The sequence below is a fragment of the Selaginella moellendorffii genome, unplaced genomic scaffold (assembly GCF_000143415.4).
Source record: "Selaginella moellendorffii unplaced genomic scaffold, v1.0 SELMOscaffold_61, whole genome shotgun sequence".
In the NCBI taxonomy this organism is placed as follows: Eukaryota; Viridiplantae; Streptophyta; class Lycopodiopsida; order Selaginellales; family Selaginellaceae; genus Selaginella; species Selaginella moellendorffii.
Window position 1 is genome coordinate 832,979 of NW_003314322.1, and position 19,871 is coordinate 852,849.

At 39.9% G+C, this 19,871-nt stretch overlaps 3 protein-coding genes across 8 annotated transcripts; 2 read left to right on the forward strand and 1 right to left on the reverse strand.

The window, feature by feature from the left end:
* Positions 1 to 12,710: 12,710 nt before the first annotated feature.
* Positions 12,711 to 13,726, forward strand: LOC9643929 (probable protein phosphatase 2C 11). The gene has a single exon (XM_002984130.2). The coding sequence runs from the start codon at positions 12,711 to 12,713 to the stop codon at positions 13,617 to 13,619; it is 909 nt and encodes a 302-aa protein (XP_002984176.2). The 3' UTR covers positions 13,620 to 13,726.
* A 1,760-nt stretch (positions 13,727 to 15,486) lies between these two features.
* Positions 15,487 to 19,830, reverse strand: LOC9645039 (pentatricopeptide repeat-containing protein At4g21065). Of its 6 annotated transcripts, none has more exons than XM_024689288.1 (5): positions 19,747 to 19,830; positions 16,311 to 19,670; positions 15,943 to 16,241; positions 15,839 to 15,887; positions 15,487 to 15,730 (listed from the first exon to the last, which is right to left on the reverse strand). In XM_024689288.1, exon 2 carries the CDS (start codon positions 19,651 to 19,653, stop codon positions 17,509 to 17,511), a length of 2,145 nt encoding a protein of 714 aa, XP_024545056.1. In that variant the 5' UTR covers positions 19,654 to 19,670; positions 19,747 to 19,830; the 3' UTR covers positions 15,487 to 15,730; positions 15,839 to 15,887; positions 15,943 to 16,241; positions 16,311 to 17,508. The 6 variants fall into 6 exon arrangements, with proteins under 6 accessions (XP_024545056.1, XP_024545054.1, XP_024545052.1 ...); XM_024689286.1 differs by having other exon boundaries at positions 15,487 to 15,752; XM_024689284.1 differs by having other exon boundaries at positions 15,487 to 15,887.
* Positions 15,840 to 17,445, forward strand: LOC9645038 (polyvinylalcohol dehydrogenase). The gene is made up of 3 exons (XM_002984131.2): positions 15,840 to 16,288; positions 16,362 to 16,929; positions 16,978 to 17,445. The coding sequence occupies exons 1-3, from the start codon at positions 15,840 to 15,842 to the stop codon at positions 17,443 to 17,445; spliced, it is 1,485 nt and encodes a 494-aa protein (XP_002984177.1).
* Positions 19,831 to 19,871: the final 41 nt, after the last annotated feature.

Here is a 19,871-nt window from a genome sequence, read left to right on the forward strand (position 1 = left end):
GAGTAACGAGTCCTACGTTGACGGTCAAAGGGCAAGATAATATTTAAATAAAAGTAGCATTCATAAAGAAGAGAGCATTGTCCTGTGCAAAGGATAAGGTGCTCCAATTAAAATTGTTAACCTTTGGAGGCCAAGCTTTATGATTATTAAACAAAGCTGCTCTCATATAGCAATGTTAGTTACCATTAGGGACACCCTCTTTGCTCTACCCTAGAGCATAGATGTGCAAAATTGGTTGAATAGCCAAAGCATTTGAACGATGTGGCTTGTGATAAGTAATGATAAGTATAAAAACTATGTAATAACTTTTATAAATTATTATGCCTACAAAGGAATCTTGGTTAATTTAAATTTGTTACTCTATTTTAATAGATGAAACTTGCCTTAAGGCAAAGTTCCATTACACCATGATCATTCTCCACCATTGCTAAAGGAATGAGAATTGCTATGTATTATAGAATATATAATGTATTAGAAAAGTGAACAAGTCTAGCTTTCTACAACAAACAACCATGGTCCATGTGTTCCTACTTTGATGCTTGATACAAGAAAAAAAAGGAGAAAAATAAGAGTCTAGAGCAAAGAAAAACATATAGACCTAAGTGCGATCACTTGAGGTTGTCACCCCAAGTTATAGTGGAATGAATCTGTGTCAGTCTCAAACATGGACTCACTCTAGGATCTTAGTGTAAAAAAAAATTAGAGATTCCAAATTGACACCCATACTACAAACAAAAGAAAGGGTAAAAAAGGGAGAAGCCAAAATTATGGCTGACAACTTACCCTAATAGTCTTGGCTCTATAGAAACAATGGGATTTTTTTCTTGCTCAATGGGGCAGCATAAATGTTAGACAAAGCCTCAACTTCTCTTCCACCACAAGTTAATGCAAAGGAAACTAAGTAGATGATGCTTATGGTACCTTCTTGCTATAACAAATCCCATCCATTGGATGAGCTGCTTTGAGAGTTTACCTAGCTTGGACCACACTGACAACTTATAGAGCAGAGGAAGAAGTGATGCCTAAACTATGGATCTCAAAGGTGGTAATAAATCAAAATTGAAATTGTAGTACTAGAACCTATAAAATAGTTAGACTATATAAGCTTCATAACCTATAAAACTTTGTTAAACTTTGTAATAAAAAAGAATTTTACCTTCTTGACCATGGTCATCCTTAGAAAGGGCAAGATCATCCACAAATAAGAGAGAGAATAACACTTATAGGGAGGAGAGTATTGTTCTATGAGAGGGATAGGGATCTTGAATCAAAGTTGAAGTGGAAGTTGATCTTTATGATTATTAAATAAAATTAGTCTCATCTAGCAATGCTAACTACCATTAGGACATCCTCTTTGCTCCATCCTAGTGCAATGATATGCAAGACTGGCTAAATAGCCAAAGCACTTATGTGACAAGCACATTTTATGATAAGCTATGTGAAAGCATAAAAAGTCATGTGATAACTTGTATAAATTATTATATCAAGCCAATCCTCTAAATGAATCTTGTTTAATTGAAATTTGTTACTCTATTCTAAAGGATGAAGCTTGTTTGAGATAAAAACTCTATTGTGCCATGATCATCCTCCTCTACTGTTGAAAAAGTGAGAATGGCCATGTATCACAGGATATATAACATCTTAGAAAAGAGAATAAGCTTGGCTTTCTAAAATAGTTAACCGTAATCTTTGTGTTCCCACTTCAATGCCTAATAAAGGAAAAAAGGAGAAAAACAAGAGTGTAGAGTGAAGCAAAGTGTACATACTTGATGTGATCACCCAAGGATTGTCACCTTGGCTGTAGTGGAATAATCCTAAACATGGACTCACTCTAAGATCTTTCTATAAAAAAAAAATTAGAGATTGCAAATCCATGCCCAGACTACAAACAAAAGAAGTGGTAAAAAAGGGGGAAAAATAAGGAGCCAAATTGCAATTAATAACTTATATTGATAGTTTTGGCTCCATGGAAAAGATGACACTTTTTTCATGCTCGATGAAGCAACATAAATGTTGGATGATCCATAACTTTTCTTTCCAAAGCCACATAATAAATTTATACCAAATATTAATGTAAAGTAAACTATGTAGCCAATGCTTATATTACCTTCTTGCTATAACATTGCTTATATTTAGATTCCATCCACTAGATGAGTTGCTTTGAGAGCCTGTCTAGCTTGGACCAAACTGACAATTCATAAAGCAAAAGAACCAATGATGCCCAAGCTAGATCTACTTTTACAAAATGTAATGGGGGCAACTAATTACCACTGCAAAAAATGTGAACTATATTGATGGATAATCCCGCATTAATGGAGATGATGTAGCTCTAACACCCACTATGACCTATGTGAAGTATTGCTTCCTCTTGCTACAAAGGTAATCCATTAACTTTTTTGGACAATAGTTTGTATATAAAGCATGCATCCTACACTCGATAGTGCAGTGCCAAAGGAACAAATGCTGCTAGAACCAGTGTTATCATTATTATTGAAGCTAGTTTTTTTTGTAAAAATGGTGGAAGTGCTAGAGTCATAAGCATGTTGCAATAATAAGCTTTTGGAGGCCACAACATCATTGTTTCTAAGCTCTTCTAAGTTGCTAGAGTTTTCCTCTTCAAGCAACACCAAGCTCTTATTAGCCACATCATCACTAAAAAACTTCTTGGAAACCTCGTCTAGGCTTTCTTTAGCTGCCTCTAAGATATTTCCAACCATTAGTGAGTTGCTATTGTTGGCATCACCACCGTTTTCCCCATGCTCACACTATATATCTTGTCAAATCTGTCATGCAGAGTGACAAGTTCTTCCACCACCTCAACCCAAGCAGCATAGTAGTAGATGATGTTGATGTGGCAAGTTTGTGCCATGCAAACAATTTTCTTGCAATGCAAACATCCATGTAACATATTAAAATAAGGTAGCAACCCACAAAGGGTGTACTATTACCTTAAAACATGATCAAGTTGAGAATGAGTTATATTCTTGTTAATAAAGATCATGATGGCATAAACTTGTCTATCCACTTTAAATAAACATTTCTAGATGTTGTTAGATGTGCTCAAGCTTAGGAAAAAAAAGGTATCAAGTCTTAATAGAAAAACAAATGGTATAATTATCAAGGCAGCTATAGATCTCAAAGTTAGTAAAAAATTGAGACTAAAACCTTTGGAGGTTGTGACTTTGTAAGCTTACAACTTGTAAAACTTTGTAATGAGGAAGAATTTTACTTTCTTGGCCATGATCGTCTTTAGAAAAGGACAAAACTTGCATAAGGCAAAAGCACTTTTATGCCATGATCATCCTCCTTCCCCATTGAGAAAGTAAGAATGGCTATGTATCATATGATATATGGTATCTTGGAAAAAAGAATAAGCTTAACTCTCTATAATAATCAAATATAGTTTTTATGCTCCCAATTTAGTGCCTAATATAGGAGAAAATAAAAAAAACAAGAGTGTAGAGTGAAGCAAAGTATACATATTTAAGTGTGATCACTCAAGTATTGTCATCTTAGGTTGTAGTGGAATAAATTTGTATCAGTGGACATGGACTCACTCTAGGATCTCGCTATAAAGAAAAATAAAGATTTGAAATCCACATCTAGACTATAAATAAAAGAAAGAGTAAAAAAGTGGAAAACAAAAAAAGCCAAATTGCAATCAATACTTTACCCTAATAGTCTTGGCTCCATAGAAATGATAACACTATTTTCTTGCTCAACAAGGCAACATAAATGTTGGATAAGCTTTGGCTTCTTTTTATAGAGCCACATAATGGATTTACTAAAAATTAATGCAAAGCAAACTATATAACTAATGCTCATACTACCTTCCTAACATTACTCTTATTTAGATCCCATCCACAAGATGAGTTGCTTTGAAAACCTACCCAACTTGAATTAAATTAATAACTCATAGAGTAAAAGTAGTGATGCCTAAGTTACCTAGCTTTGAGAGCTTGCCCAACTTGGACCACACTGATAATGCATAGAATGGAGGAAGGAGGGGAGCAATGATGCTTGAACTAGATCTACTTTTATAAAATGTAGTGGGGGCAACCAATCACTTCCACATCTAAGAATGTGAACCATATTAATGGATAATCTTGTACTCATGGAGATGTAGTGCCAACACCCCCTTTGACTTGTGTGAAAAGAGAGTGTGCTATTTCCTCCTGCTGCAAAGATGGTTTATCAATTTTTTGGGATAATATTCTATCTGTATATAAAGCATGCATCCTACATATAGTGCAGTGCCAAAGGAACCAATGCTATTGAAACCAATATTGCTAGAGCTGATTTTGCTTGTAGAAATGGATAAAGTCATAAGTATATTATAGTAACAAGCTTTTGAAGATCACATCATTATTGTATTTCGGCTCCTCCAGGCTACTAGAGTTGTTTTCCTCAAGTAGCACCAAGGTCTCTATAGTTATATTGTTATTGAAATTTTTCTTGGAAACCTCATCTATGTTGCCTTTGAGATGCAACCACTAATGAGCTACTATTATTGACATCACCGTTATTTTCTTCCACACTCACACCATATGCCTTGTTAGGATTGTTATATTGAGTAACAAATTCTTCCACCCTTCTCAACCTAGGCAGTATGGTAGCAGATGACATTGATGTGGTAAGTTTATACCATATAAATAGTTTCTTTGTAGCACAAACACATATGTAATATGCTGAAATTCTATAGCAACTTACAAAAGTGTAAGCCCTTGAATTTAGACTTCTTATAATGTCACCCAACCTAATACTACTCAAACCAAAGGTTAACCCCAAGTACCCTAAAACCCTTAACCGATGGAAAAATGTGGTGCACTTTTATTCATATACCTTTTCCTTTTACCTTTGTGAATAATTTTTCAATTCGTTCTTTTTGGTTGCTTGCAATCTACCATTTTTCCTTGCAAGTTTATACCTTTGCGAATAAAAGTTGAAAGTTGCATTTCTTTCAAGAACCTCACTCTCTTGACACTTTATCCCTTGAGTTAATAAATATATATGTACATTTCTAATGTCCCTTAGGGACAAAAAAGTATACTATAAAACTTAATTGAAATTCTCTTGAACATGGAAGTCTCAGTGTTGATCATGGTCCCTCTGCCTCCCAAATGACTCCTTTGCAAAGCTAAAGCCACCCACTATACCCTAGGGAATGCAAGACTCTTTAGGCACTCTTCCTCTCAATTGCCAAGATATTGAGCCATTTTTCGTCCAATCAGCTTCTTTTGTCGCTAATGTGACTTCAAGTATCAAAAGGACTAGCTAACAGGTAACTTTTGATACCCGAAGTTACATTTGTGACATCTTTGAAGCCACATCATGATGAACTTTACCTACCTTGGAGCGTGACCCTCCTCTAATATAAACTACTAAAGCGTGCATCCTATTCATGAAGATGCTCTAGACCACTTCAATATGTGCCCCATCCTTGAAAGAACCTAGGCTGTCCATGCAAACCCCCTCGATTGGAGTATTACAACAACAAAATCCCAAAGATCTCTATTATGCAACTCTATGTCAATCTAACCCAACATCCAAGCAATCAAGCAAAACGAGAGTGATATAATATTGATGCAACCACCCTCCATTGTGGTGACAACAAGTTTTGCCACTAGATCCACAAATTTCCCAAAGTCCTCTCACTTATGTCCATGAAGAATATTTTGAATGTGCCAAGAGAGAAATTTTTGAACTATACAGTAAAGAAAACATCACTGAGCCATGACACTAGCACCAAAGATCCTCCAACCTATAGCTTCTATACCCTCAAACAACTCTAGCCACCATTATAGCAAAGCCTAAGGTGAGGAATCTTGAGACTTTGAGATCAATTGCCATGCGTTTCCATTGGTCAATTGCCATATCGATTTGTAAAATGTAACAATTTATGGGTATTAGGGTAGAAACCCTCATGCCAAATCTTGAATTGAGCTTCTAAGGGGATGTAAACAGTCAGTTATCCCTTTGTGAACTTTCATGCTGAAATTCACAGTCAATCTAAAGTTATGAGCCCTAAAAGACTAGAAACCAAGCAAAGAGTGGAAGAAAGGGAGGAGAAGAGAGAAAAGAGATAGAGTGATGTTGTTGAAACTATAGAGTTACTATTAGCCCTTTCTTCTCCTTCAGATCTTCCTAACCTACAAAACCCTAGCCACCACACCTAGAACCCTAACCTTGGCCACAGCTAGGGTTAGCAAGATCTCTAGATTCATGGCAAATCTTGTTGTGTTATTGTAGGAGAATGTGAAGCTCCCCAGCCGTTTGAAAAAAATTGAAATCCAAAAGTGAAAAAACTTTTTTCAAAAAAGGAGGAAAGATGAGAGTCATGTTTGATGCTGTTGCAACATGTGTGTTGTTACTACCATCTTCCATACTCCCTCCCTCACTCTTCACTCCTCACTCTCCCCCCCCTCTCTCTCTCTCTCTAACACCTTCAAACTTGCTCCTCACTTAGAATTTTTTCCTACCCCTTGGGTTAGCCAGACCAAACTAATATGTGGTGTAATTACCCTAGCCAACCAATAGAGTTGGACTTGAAACCTATTTTTTATACCAAATGTAACCTTCTAAATTTAGACTTTCAAAGAGGTCACCCAAATTAGTACTACTCAAACCCAAAAAACATTTATCCTAAAACTTTTAAACTATTGGAAATAAAAGGTACACTTTTATCCATTTCCCTTTATATTTAAACCTTATAGATTGTTTCTCATGTTTGGTTGCTTATAAAGGGTTGTAATGTTAATTTAGACTACTATCAATTTGAGAATGAGTCATAGTCTTGTTGATAAAGATCTTCTTGATGGCATAAACTTGTCTATCCACTTTAGATAGATACTTCCAAACACTGCCAAATGCATTTGAGCCTAAGAAAAAAAAAAGGTATCAAGTCCTAGGAGAAAAAAAAAGTATTAAGTCCCAGAAAAAAAAAAGAGGCATAATCACCAAGGTAGCCTTGGATATCAAAGTTGGTAATAAACCAAGATTGAAACCATGGTACTGAAGGCTATGACTATGCAGGCTTCATAACCTATAAAACCTTCTAAATCTTTGTAAAAAAAAAAAGAATTTTATTTTCTTGGCTATAGTCATCCTTAGAAAGGGCAAGATCATTTGCAAACAAAAGAGTAACATTCACAAAGTGGAGAGCATTGCCCTACAAGAAAGATAAGAAGCTTGAATTAAAATCATCAATCTTTGAAAGCCAAACCTTATGATTATCAACAAAATTACTCTCACCTAGCAATGCCAGTTGCCATTGGGGATGCCCTCTTTGCTCTACCCTAGAGCAAAGATGCATAAGACCAACTGAACAGCCAAAGCACCTAGACGATATAGCATGCGATAAGCAATGATAAGCTATATAATAAGTATAAAAGCTATATAAAAAGTCATAAAAGTTATTATGTCCATTGCTCCACAATCATTCTCCTCCACTATTGAAAGAATGAGAATGTCCATATATCATAGGATATATGGCATTCTAAAATAGAGAAGCTTGGCTCTTTACAACAATCAACTATGGTTTTTGTGCTCCCATTGTAATGCCTAATATAATAGAAAAGGAGAAAAACAAGAGTCTAGAATAAAGGAAAGCATGCATACCTAAATGTGATCACTCAAGGATTGTCACTCTAGGCTATAGTGAAATAAATCGGTATACATGGACTCACTCTAGGATCTCATTGTAAAACCATAATAGAGATTCCATATCTATGCCTAGACTACAAAAAGAAGAAGTAGTAAAAAAAAGGGAAAGAATAAAAGCTAAATTGCTACCAAAAACTTACCTTGATAATCCATACTCCATGAAAATAATGAGATATTTTTTTTGCTTGATAGGGTACCATAAATGTTGGATGAGCCTGGACTTCTCTTCCCAAAGCTATACAATGGACTTGTACCACAGATTAATGTAAAGCAAATTAAGTAGACAATGGTCATGGTACCTTTTTGCTATAACATTGCTCATATTTAAATCCCATTCACTAGATTAACTGCTTTGAGAGCCTACCTAGCTTGGACCAATTTGACAATTCATAAAGTGGAGGAAGTAGTGATGCCCAAGCTAACTAGCTTTAAGAGCCTACCCAACTTAGACCACACTAATGACTCATAGAATGGAGGAAGAAGGGAAAAAGTGATGCCCAAGCCAGATCTACTTCTACAAAATGCAATGGGGGTGACTAATCACTACTATATCTAGGAATGTAAGCCATATTGAGGGATAATCCTGTGTTTATGGAGATAATGTAATACCAACACCCATCATGACATATATGAAGAGAGAGCATGCTATTTCATCCTATTGTAAAGGTAGTTTATCAATTTTTTTGGACAATACTCCATCTATATATAGAGCATACACTTAGTGGTGCTATGTTAAAGGAACCAATGTTGCTAGAACCAATGTTGTTGTTATTGCTAGAGCCAATTTTACTTGTAGAAATAGTGAAAGTGCTAGAGTTATAAGCATATTGTAATAGTAAGCTTTTGGAGGCCATATCATCATTGTCTTTGGGCTCCTCAAGTTGCTAGAGTTGTCCTCCTCAAACAACACTAAACTCTCAACAGTTGCATTATCATTGAAAATCTATTTGGAAACCTTATCTAAGCCTTCTTTAGTTGCTTTCAAAATGCCTCCTACCACTAGTGAGTTGCTAAAGTTGGCATTACCATCATTTTCCTCTATGCTCACACTAGGTGCTTTGTTTAGGTTGTCATGTGGAGTGATAAATTCTTCCATCACCTTCTCAACCCAAGTAATTTAGTAGCGAATGATGTTGATGTGGCAAGTTTGTGCAATGCAAATGGTTTCCTTGCAATGCAAACAAATAAAATAAAGTAGCAACCCACAAAGGGTGTAATACTACCTCAGAACACAATCAATCTAAGAATGAGTCATACTTTGGTTGACAAAGATCTTCTTGATAGCATAAACTTGTCTATTCACTTTAGATAAACACTTCCAAATGTTGCCGGATGTGCCTGAGCCTAAGAAAAAAATAAAGGTATCAAATCCGAAGAGAAAAAAAGAGGTATAATCACCAACCTTAGATCTCAAAGTCGGTAACAAACTAGGATTGAAACTATGGTACTGGAGGCTGTGACTATGCAAACTTCACAACTTATAAAACCTTATAAATCCTTGTAATAAAAAAGAATTTTACCTTCTTGGCCTTAGTCGTTCTTAAAAAGGGTAAGATCATTCATAAACAAGATATTAACATTTATAAAGAAGGCATTGTCCTATGAGAAGGATAAGAAGCTTGAATCAAAATCATCAATCTTTGGAGGATAAACTTTATGATTATTAAATAAAGTTACTCTCACCTAGCAATGCCAACTACTATTAATGATGCCCTTTTTGCTCCACCCTAGAGCAAAGATGTGTAAGACTGGTAGAATAGCCAAAGCATATGAACAATGTGGCACATAATAAGCACCTTTTATGATAAGCTATGTAATAAGTATAAAAGCTATAAAAGAAGTTATATAAGTTATTATGTAAAGCCAAGCTTGCAAATGAATCTTGTTTAATGTAAACTTATTACTTTATTCTAAAAGACGAAGCTTGCTTGAGACAAAAGCTCTATTGTGCCATAATTATCCTCCTCCAGTGTTGAAAGAGTGAAAATGTCTATGTATCATAAGATATACAATATTCTAAAATAGAGAAGCCTAGCTCTCTCTAACAGTCAATTATCATTTTTGTGCTCCCACTTTGGTGTCTAATATAGTAGAAAAGGAGAAAAACAAAAGTCTAGAGTGAACCAAAGCATACATACTTGAATATAATCACCCAAGGATTGTTACACTAAGCTATAGTGGAATAAATTTATGTTAATCCCAAACATGGACTCACTTTAGGATCTTGTTGTAAAACAAAAACAAAGATTCCAAAACTATGCCTAGAGTATAAATAGAAGAAGAAGTAAAAAAGGGAGAAAAAAAAAAGCCAAATTGCTACTGACAACTTGAAATAATGGAATTTTTTTCTTGCTCGACAAGGTAGCATAAATGTTAGATGAGCCTTGGCTTTTCTTCCTAAAGCCATACAGTGGACTTGTACCACAAATTAATGCAAAACAAATTAAATAGATGATGCTTATAATATCTTGTTGTACCATTGCTCCCATCCAAATCCCATCTATTGATGAGTTCTTTTGAGAGTCTACCTAGCTTGGACCAAATTGATGACTTATAGAATGGAAGAAGTAATGATGCCCAAACTAGCTAACTTTGAGAGCATGCCTAACTTGGACCACACTGATGACTTATAGAGTGGAAGAAGAAAGGAAACAATGATGCCCAAGTTAAATATACTTCTACAAAATGCAGTGGGGATGACCAATCACCACTATATCTAGGAATGTGAACCATGTTCATTAATAATCCTATACTCATGGAAATAATGCAATGCTAACACCCACTATGATCTATGTGAAGAGAAGTCCATTAACTATTTTGGACAATACTCCATTTGTATATAAAAAATGTGTCCTACACTTAGTGGTGTAGTGCCAAAGGAACCAATGCTGCTAAAACTAATGTTGTTGTTGCTACTAGAGCCAATTTTGCTTGTAAAAATGGTGGAATTACCAAAGTCGTAAGCATGTTGTAGTAGCAAGCTTTTGGAGGCCACACAATCATTGTCTTTGGGCTCCTCTAAGTTGCTAAAGTTGTTTTCCTCAAGCAGCATTAAGCTCTCAATGCATTTATTATCATTGAAAAGGTTTTTGGAAATTTCATTTAGACCTTCTTTATTTGCCTCCAAGATGCTTCCAACCACTAGTGAGTTGCTATTGTTAGCATCACCACTATTTTCCTCCACACTCACACCATGTGCTTTGTTGAGGTTGTCATGCAGAGTGACAAGTTCTTCCACCACCTTCTCAACCTAGCAATAAAGTAGTGGATGACATTGATGTGGCAAGTTTGTGTTATATAAATAGTTTTTTTATAATACAAACATGCATATAACATGCTTAAAATAAAGTAGCAATGCACAAAGGGTGTAATGTTACTTTAGAACACAATCAATCTGAGAATAAGTCATGTCTTCTTCATAGTGTAAATTTATCTATCCACTTTAGATAGACACTTTCAAATGCTACCAGATATACTTGAGCCTGAAAAGAAAAAGGTATCAAGTCCTAGGAGACAAAAAGAGGCACAATCACCAAAGTGGCTGTGGATTTGAAAGTCAATAACAAACCAAAACTGAAACCATAATACTGAAGGCTGTGATTGTACGCTTCATAGCTTATAAAACTTTGTAAATCCTTGTAATGAAGAAAATTTTTACCAATCCTTAGAAAGGGCAAGATTATTTACAAACAAGAGAGCAACATCCACAAAGTGGAGAGCATTGTCCTGTGAGGATAAAAAGAGCTCAAATCAAAATCATCAATCTTTGGAAGCTAAACTTTACGATTATTAAACAAAGTTTTTCGTAATCATATTCATACAATTCATTAATCTGGATCTTAATTTGCTCTCCAGCTGCTATTGGGGATGCCCCCCTAGAGCAAAGACACTAAGACCAGCTGAATAGTGAAAGTACCTGGATGATATAACACATGATAAACACCTTTAATGATAAGTTATGTAATAAATATAAAAGATATATAATAACTTCTATAAGTTATCATGTTAACCCAAGCCTATCTTGGTTGATCTAAACTCATTACTCTGAAAGCATGTATACATGAGTGCAATCACCTAAGGATTGTCACCCCGGGCTGTAGGGAAAAATTTGTGTCAATCCTTGACATGGGGATCTCAATCAGAGATTCCAAATTGATGCCTAAAGTACAAATAGAATAAAGGGTACAAAACGGTGAAGTTAAATCATGACTCAAAACTTACTTTGATAGTCTTGGTTCTATGAAAACAATAAAACTTTTTTCTTGCTCAACAGAGAAGCATAAATGTTAGACAAGCTTAAGCTTCTCTTCTACCACAAGTTAATGCAAAATATATTTAATAAACAATGCTCATGATACCTTCTTGTTGTAACATTGGTCCCATCTAAATCCCATCTACCAGTTGAGTTACTTTGAGAGTTTGCCTAGTTTGGACCACACTAAAGACTTATAAAGTGGAAAAGTAGTGATGCGCAAGCTGGCTGGCTTTGAAAGCGTGCCAACTTAAACTACACTAACAACTTAGAGAATGAAGGAAGTAAGATGCCTAAACTAGATTTACTTCTACAAAATGCAATGGGGGCAACTTATCATTAGCAACATATCTCTCTCTCTCTCTCTCTCTCTAAATTGGTTCTGTCTTGACCTGCAAACCAGTCCAATCCACATCGCTGCGACCATGCCTCTGAACAAAATGAGTACAGCACTTTGTAGCTCCTGTGAGAAAAAGAAAAGAAAACATATATACCAGCAAGCGACTATCTTTATTCGTCATCACAATGTGCTGAAAAACTGCATGTTGGGGTTGATTCATCTTGTGCCATATCTTGGTTGCCTGCACAAGAAAAAGAAAAAAACGATATTTGGAAGCCATGAATGAAAAGTGCCGCTAGAGTCGCGCCTGAAATATACTCTACCTGTAAGACCGATGCAGCGCGCCATGGCAAAGCGATTGTTGATCCTGACGGTACAATGCTCATCTAGAGGTCCCTTTAGATCCCTTTTTGTCTCCTTTTTCTCCCCGCAGGACGAGAGAAACCCTAGAGAGCGATGTTGAAAGCAGCAAAGCGCGAGAAGGTGTCACAGGATGTGGAAGGCCCCTACTGTAAGATCGGTGTGTCGTGTATGCAGGGATGGCGCTGGTTCATGGAGGATGCTCACGCCGTCCTTGCCGACCTTGACACTAGAGGTATGGCATACGTGGGAGTCTTCGATTCCCACATCTCTCCAAGAGCAGCCCAGTTCTGCGCCCAAAACATGCATGCTCGCGTCCTAGATCGCTCTTCTCCCGATGATCTCGACCTCGTCCTCCACAAGTCCTTCATGGACATGGATCGGGATTTCCGGGGCACCATAAAGGACCCATCGAATCCAGACTCGGTGTTTCGTGCCGGGGGCTGCACGGCCACGGTGCTGCTGCTGAGCGACCGCGGCACAAAGGTGACGGTGGCAGGTGTGGGCGATTGCCGGTGCGTGGCTTCCAGGGCCGGGATGGCGGAAGAGCTGAGCCGGGATCACAAACCGGACCTCCCTGACGAGAGAGAGCGCATCGAGGCCGCGGGTGGCAGCGTTACTTTCGGACGGCTCAAGGATCTCAACGTGAGCAGGGGCATCGGGGACTACCGCCTCAAGATCCCGGTCGACCTTCCGCCCGAGAGGCAGCAGCTGAGCGCAGCACCGGAGATCAGGGAGGCGAAGGTGGTTGGTGATCCGGGGATTGAGTTTGTGGTGGTTGCGTCGGATGGTGTTTGGGAGTGCCGATCCAGCCAGGAGGTGGTGGACTTTGTGCGTGGCAAGCTGATGGAGAGTGAGAGCCAAGGAGGGCCATTGGTATCAAGGATTTGCGAGGAGCTTATGGATTCTTGTGTTAAGGCTAAGAATCCCAAGGATAAGGACGAGCCAGGGACAACGGACAATATAACTATGGCCATCCTCGTTCCAGTGCCAGCACGCGTTTGAGCTTATAAACCAAAGTGGGGAATGGGGAAATCGTGCTTTGTATCTCGCGCTCCAACACTGAATTTTTTTAGGAAACTGAAAACCTTGTAAGCAAATAGGAGTCGGGTATATTTATTATATCTCATATATTATAACAAACACTGTTGTGAATATATAATATAACTTTCAGAGAGGTATTAAATTAATAAGAATATGCTTAAAATTATGGACAAATAAATTGTCAATAATAAAGGAATTTAAGAATTTTTTGATAACATCAAAGAGAATAAAGTTTAAAATAGGCATAGTCACAAGTATTAAACTCTTTTAGTTTGGCTAGTCTTGAGAAAATATATGGCTTTAAGCATTTTGTTATTGATTTTATCCAGATTAGTTAATGCACCTGAAATCGGTTTTAGACCAGAGGATACAGATCTTATAAATTCAAATACTACAACTAGGATTATATCAAATTTACTTTTAATAATAAATGTCAGAGTTCCTCGTCATGCAACACTGCCAGTAGGTCAAGGTATAGTAGGTAGAATAAATTTGAATGATGAAATATATGGTAGAATAACTGTGTATGTACAAATATGGCTTTACAGTCGTGAGAGAGGGAAAAGCTATAGGCATTGTTCTGTTAATCCTACTGGAGAGCGTGTTAACACTAATGAAATGTTACGAGACTTGGTTAACTTAATAATGTATTATCGCCCTGCTCTTATAAGTTTAGGTTCTAGATTGATCGCTATAACATCAGGGATTTATGGTATTTATTACTGGGTTAGAAATACAAATTTACCTCATTCTATAAAATCTAGCTTTAGACCATCAAATCAGCTTAACAATTTTAATGATTGTCATATTTCCTTGAGTACATTAATTAGCTTTACACTTTATAATACTTTATTAGAATTTCAATTTATAACATCTCCAAATAGAAAAGCACACCTTTATTTACATCCTAACTGCAAATTAGAATTATATATCGGAAATGAATCAAAGTGGTTCATATCAAGAAATGATATCAATTGTTATCTTATATTACAAGACGATGGTAATCTCGTTTTATATAATGTAAATAAGAAAGCTGTGTGGTCACCAAATAAGTAAATATCCAGCCAAATTGTGTCATGAATACTTATCTTTCTTTACAAAATAATTGTAATCTAATTTTGTACCAAAATAACCAGGATATATTTTCTAAAGTACCAAGAGTTAAAACCCTTTGGTCAACTGATACATTTTGTAATTGAAACAACAAAAGGAAGGGTTTGTATAAACTGTTTATTGAATGTCATAGTGTTATGTTTATTTAATAATCCAATTGATCAAATGCAAATTTAAAATTATAGAAATTAACTGATGGTAGAATATACTAGGAAGTGTTTGAATAACAACCGTTAGATAGTAAAATATTCTAAAATTTCCAAGCATATTCACTAACAAATGAAAAATTTTAAACTAAATATTGTAATTAATTTTTTAATTAAAAAATTAAGATCACTGAAGGTCATGGTGACTCAGGTTCAAATCTAATTTCAGGCTCTTGAGTTGGGATCACTTAATATTCTTAATGTATTCTAAAGAATATTATTCATACTGCCTTGCACTTTAGAAACAATTCGTATCCTTCACTTATGAAATCACTGTTCAAATGCAGAATAAACATGCTTGACACTGGCGATTCAGCTTCCCTCCTGTGTACACTCAACCAAGCCACAGCAGCAGCAGCAGGGAAAGAGATTAACTTTGGAGCCACAAGGATTGCAAGCGCCGAGTACGTCATCCTTGCCCAGTGGAGATCGCGGCCCAGAAAGCTTGAGCTGTTGGTGTAAACGAAGATGGCTGCTTGAAGCTATGAGAGGATTGCGCCTGTAGCCAGGGCCGAGAATTACTTCGACGAGTCACTCCAACGTCGTTATATTTTTCCGTTTGTTCTATGCATTAATATTAGCTAGCAGTCAACACGCTGACCGACAACAGTTTCTTCATGAGAAGCACCTCTTGCATTGCGCGCCTCCTTTTCTCACCTTGCAAAGTTTCTGATAAAATGATCGAGCCTTCCCTTTTATGTGGTTGTTTCGTCCAAGAAACAATGCTCGTCCTCAAGGATCTCCATTTTAAATCTGTGCTTGTCTTCGTCATTCACTGGATCTTACGGGTTGAGTCGCATTACGCGGTAACACAATACAAAAGAAAAACAGACACCGAAAAAAAGAGAAAGAAGAACTCACCATGTGGTGCCTTTTGCAGACGAAGAACTGGATTAGCCACGGAGGAGACCTGGGAAATCGACGCTATGCAGCGAGCGAGCACAAGATCAACTTAGAAACCGCACCTTCGCTCGCTCTCCGGTGGAGATATGTCACTCAGGGAGATGTCTCGGCCACACCGGCGATTCACGACTGCGCGGTGTATGTACCAAGCTGGAACGGCATCGTGGCTGCAGTGGCCATGGACGGGGCTACGCTGTGGCAAACCAACTTGTCGCAAGTCACAAGCTTGCACCCGGCCGTGTCGAGAGCAACGCCAGTGGTAACCAAGCGATGTGTGTTAGTCGGCCTTCGCGGACCTGCGAGAGTTCTTTGCCTGGATCGAATGACCGGAGATCTCTTGTGGATGTCACAGGACCTGGAACTGGCACCACACTCAATGATCACAATGTCAGGAACGGCGTACGATGGGTACGTAAGAAGAGCTACTTACTGTTTCGAGGATTTCCGAGTCACAGCAGCCGCTTTGGTGCCTGCTTTGCAGAGCTTACTACGTAGGAGTGTCGTCCATGCAGCAGCACGCGAAATCATGTTGCACCTTCCAAGGCTCCTTCCACAAACTGGACCTCCAAACTGGCCAAACGGTGTGGTCGACGTACATGGTTCCTCGGGACAGCCAGTACACGGGAGTACCAGTGTGGGGAAGCAGTCCTGCCTTGGACGAGCGCAGAGGCCTCGTCTACATCTCTACCGGGAGCGTTTTCTCTGTCCCTTCAGAAGTCCGGCAGTGCCAGCAAGCCACCGGAAACTCGAGCAGCTGCATCGTGCCCAGCGTCTGCTACAATTCCGTCGTCGCTGTTGACACGAGAGACGGAACTATCCGGTGGTGCAGTAGGATGACGATGAGCGAGATCTGGGAGAACGCCTGCCGGAGCATTCGTCCTCCACCAAACTGTCCTCCACGGCCAGATCCAGACGCTGACTTTGGAGAAAGCCCCATGCTCGTCACCATTCAGCAACAAGGAGCATTGAGAGATGTTGTCGTCACTGGACAGAAGACTGGCTTCGTGTGGGCTCACGACCGAGAAACTGGAGAGCTCGTCTGGCATGCGGTACTGAAAAGCTTTTGCCTTCGTAGTAGTGAACTTTGATCGTTGTAGGTGGCTGGACCCGGCGGAAGCGGAGGTGGAGCGAACTGGGGATCAGCAACGGACAACTCTCGAGTCTTCACAAACATCGCCAACAGTGACCGCCAATCTTTCCTCCACGAGCCATCGCAGCTTGTAACCACGGGAGGTGGCTGGGTTGCGATGGCTGCTACAACTGGACGCTTGCTCTGGTCCACTCCCAATCCAACCGGCCAGCCAGCCTACGGTCCCGTCACTTACACACACGGAGGTGTTCTTCTGTGCACGTCCTTCGACAGCAATGGCCATGTCTATGCCATCAACTCCTACAGCGGAGAAATAATCTGGAACGCTACCACTGGCTCGACTGTTTACGGAGGCTTCTCAGTTGGTTGCGGCTGTGCCTTTGTCGGAGCAGGCTATGCTTCGACACCAACGGGCCTGGCTCTTGGAGGCACTCCTGGAGATTCACTGTTCGCCTTTTGTGTCCCTCCCTACTAGTACTTCGTTTTGATGAGAAGTTCCAAGGGGAGCTTCGGGAAAAGAAAACGAGCTCACTTGTCATCACCAGTAGTCCTTGCAAGAACACCCACCCGTTGCAAACGTATGAAACCGATTTGCGTCTCTGACCACGATTTCCCGATTGGAGATAGTCGATATGTACTTGAAAGCTGTGTGACAGTCGGAACACATCCGGAGATTGTTGACAACGCACAGACTCGTACCAGGAGGTGTGTTTATCAGACCGTAAACAACTGCCAGCCTTTCACTGTGGTGGAAAAGCGTTGCTTGCTTCGTTTCCTCGTCCACATTATGTAGCACCAAGCTTGTGTCTGGCACATAACCGGCTTCCTTGATCTCCAGCGTCAACTTCCTCAGCTCTTCGTAGATCAAGTCCTTCTGTGGATGAGATTTATTGGCAGCACCAAACTCGTGTAGCCTGTTTTTCACTTCTATGCAGCTCAGGCCCGGTTCCTTCTTCACACCTCGCCTTTCCATGAGTCGCCTCACCTTCTTAACATCGTCCCACCTTTCGAGAGCAGCGTAGAGGTTTGACATGAGAAGATAAGCGGAAGGACGTGTCGGCTCAATCTCGTAGCACTTCTCCGCAGCAATCTCGGCCCGTAGGACATCTTTCTGCAGTCTACAGGCACTAAGCATTGTTAGCCATGCTGTTAAGCCTGGCTCGAACGGCATAGTGTCGATCACTTCCTGCGCCTCCTCAAGCCTGCCTCCCCGTCCTAGAAGATCAATGACACACCTGAAGTGCTCTGGCAGCGGGAAGAATCCATGATCTGCCATTGCTATGAAGCAGTCCCGAGCCTCGTCCAGATATCCCGAGTGGCTGCATGCGAAAACCAAGCTCAGGAACGTCACGTTGTTGGGCTTGATTCCTTCCAGCTCCATTCTTCTCATCAAGTCCTTGGACTCCTCGATATGTCCGTGCTGAGCTGATCCTGCCACTATAGCCGTCCATGCTACCACGTCCATTCCTTCCATCTGATCGAACACCTCTCTTGCCTCCACCAGCTTCCCGCACTTTGCATACATGTTGACGAGTGCTGTTGCCACGATAAGTTCCCTGTCCAGTCCATTCGCCACCAAGTTTTGGTGGATCACTCTTCCCAGTGCCAGTGCCGAGGTACTCGCGCACGCTTCCAGAACACTTATGAACGTAGCCGAGCCAGTCTTGACGCCTTCCTGCTGCATTCTCTGGAAAATCTCGAGAGCCTCCTTCCCATACCCATCTTGAGCGTAGGCCGTAACGATAGCATTCCAGGTGATAGCATCCTTACAAGGAATCCTCTCAAATACCAACCTCGCGTTTCCCAAGCTGTGGCACCTCCCATACATATTGACGAGCGACGTCCCAACAACAGTCTCGGCTTCCAGGCCAACTTTCTCCACCATCTTGTGAATTGCGATGCCTTGCTCGAGAGCACCAAGCGTGGAGCAAGCACTGATCACGGTGCTGTACGTAAACTTGTCCGGAGGGACCTGGGAATCCATCATCTGGAAAAGAGACAGTGCCTCCGACTCATGCCCATTCTGGGCATACGCTGCCAGGATGATATTCCAAGAGAAAAGGTTCTTCCTGGAGATCCCATCAAACACGGCCCTCGCATTTTCCAAGCTGCCACACTTCCCATACATCTCCACCAGCAAGTTCGCAATAAACCTCTCGTTGGACCGGTTGCTGAGGAGAATGTGAGCGTGGACTCGCCTCCCCTCGTCCAAAGCTCTGAGACTCCCACACTTCTTGAGCAGTGCTGCGTATTCGTCACCGCTGACTTGGTCTGTGTAGTCCAATCTATCTACTAGCTGCTTCAAATCTCGACGACCGGTAGCTGAAGAAGAAGAGGAAGCAGAAGCTCGCGGAAGAGAAGAGTCGAAGCTTTCTTGTTGCATTTGACGCCTGCTGGAAGCCTCTGAATCCGACGTCCAAGAGGGTCTGGAGCGCTTTGTGATCCTGTTCCTTTTGCTGATTCCTGAGTCATTATCACCACCACTTCCATCTGCCCATGCCCACCACGACTGTCCATCCGATTCCATGCGTGCCATCCAGCTCAAGCTGTTGTCGGAGAGAGATTCCACCACACCATCATCGAGCTTGAGAAAATCTCTCGGAGGCAATGCTGAAGAACCTGCTGTAACAGCACTTATCCCCGACTGGAGGAGTCCCGGAAACTGAGAGGCCGCGCTTTCCATTGCGGAAGAAGCTCGAGCTTAGCAAACAAACAAACAAACAAAAAAACAAAAACAAAGTTTGTGCAAGTTTCCAACTAAATTTTTGCAGCGTACCTCGTGGCCACGAATCCAAAACATTTTTAAAGCGTCGATCAAATCCCTGTGTACCACCGGATGCATCAAAGTCAGAGGAAGCAATACTGCCAGTACCCGTGTAACACCGACTTAGCAAAGTATGA

Coding starts and splice junctions, on each gene's coding strand:
- LOC9643929 (XM_002984130.2), top strand. CDS start 12,711: ATGTTGAAAGCAGCAAAGCGCGAGAAGGTGTCACAGGATGTGGAAGGC.
- LOC9645038 (XM_002984131.2), top strand. CDS start 15,840: ATGTGGTGCCTTTTGCAGACGAAGAACTGGATTAGCCACGGAGGAGAC. Junction 16,289..16,361: donor TCAGGAACGGCGTACGATGG/GTACGTAAGAAG, acceptor CCTGCTTTGCAG/AGCTTACTACGTAGGAGTGT. Junction 16,930..16,977: donor GAGAGCTCGTCTGGCATGCG/GTACTGAAAAGC, acceptor TGATCGTTGTAG/GTGGCTGGACCCGGCGGAAG.
- LOC9645039 (XM_024689288.1), bottom strand. CDS start 19,653: ATGGAAAGCGCGGCCTCTCAGTTTCCGGGACTCCTCCAGTCGGGGATA.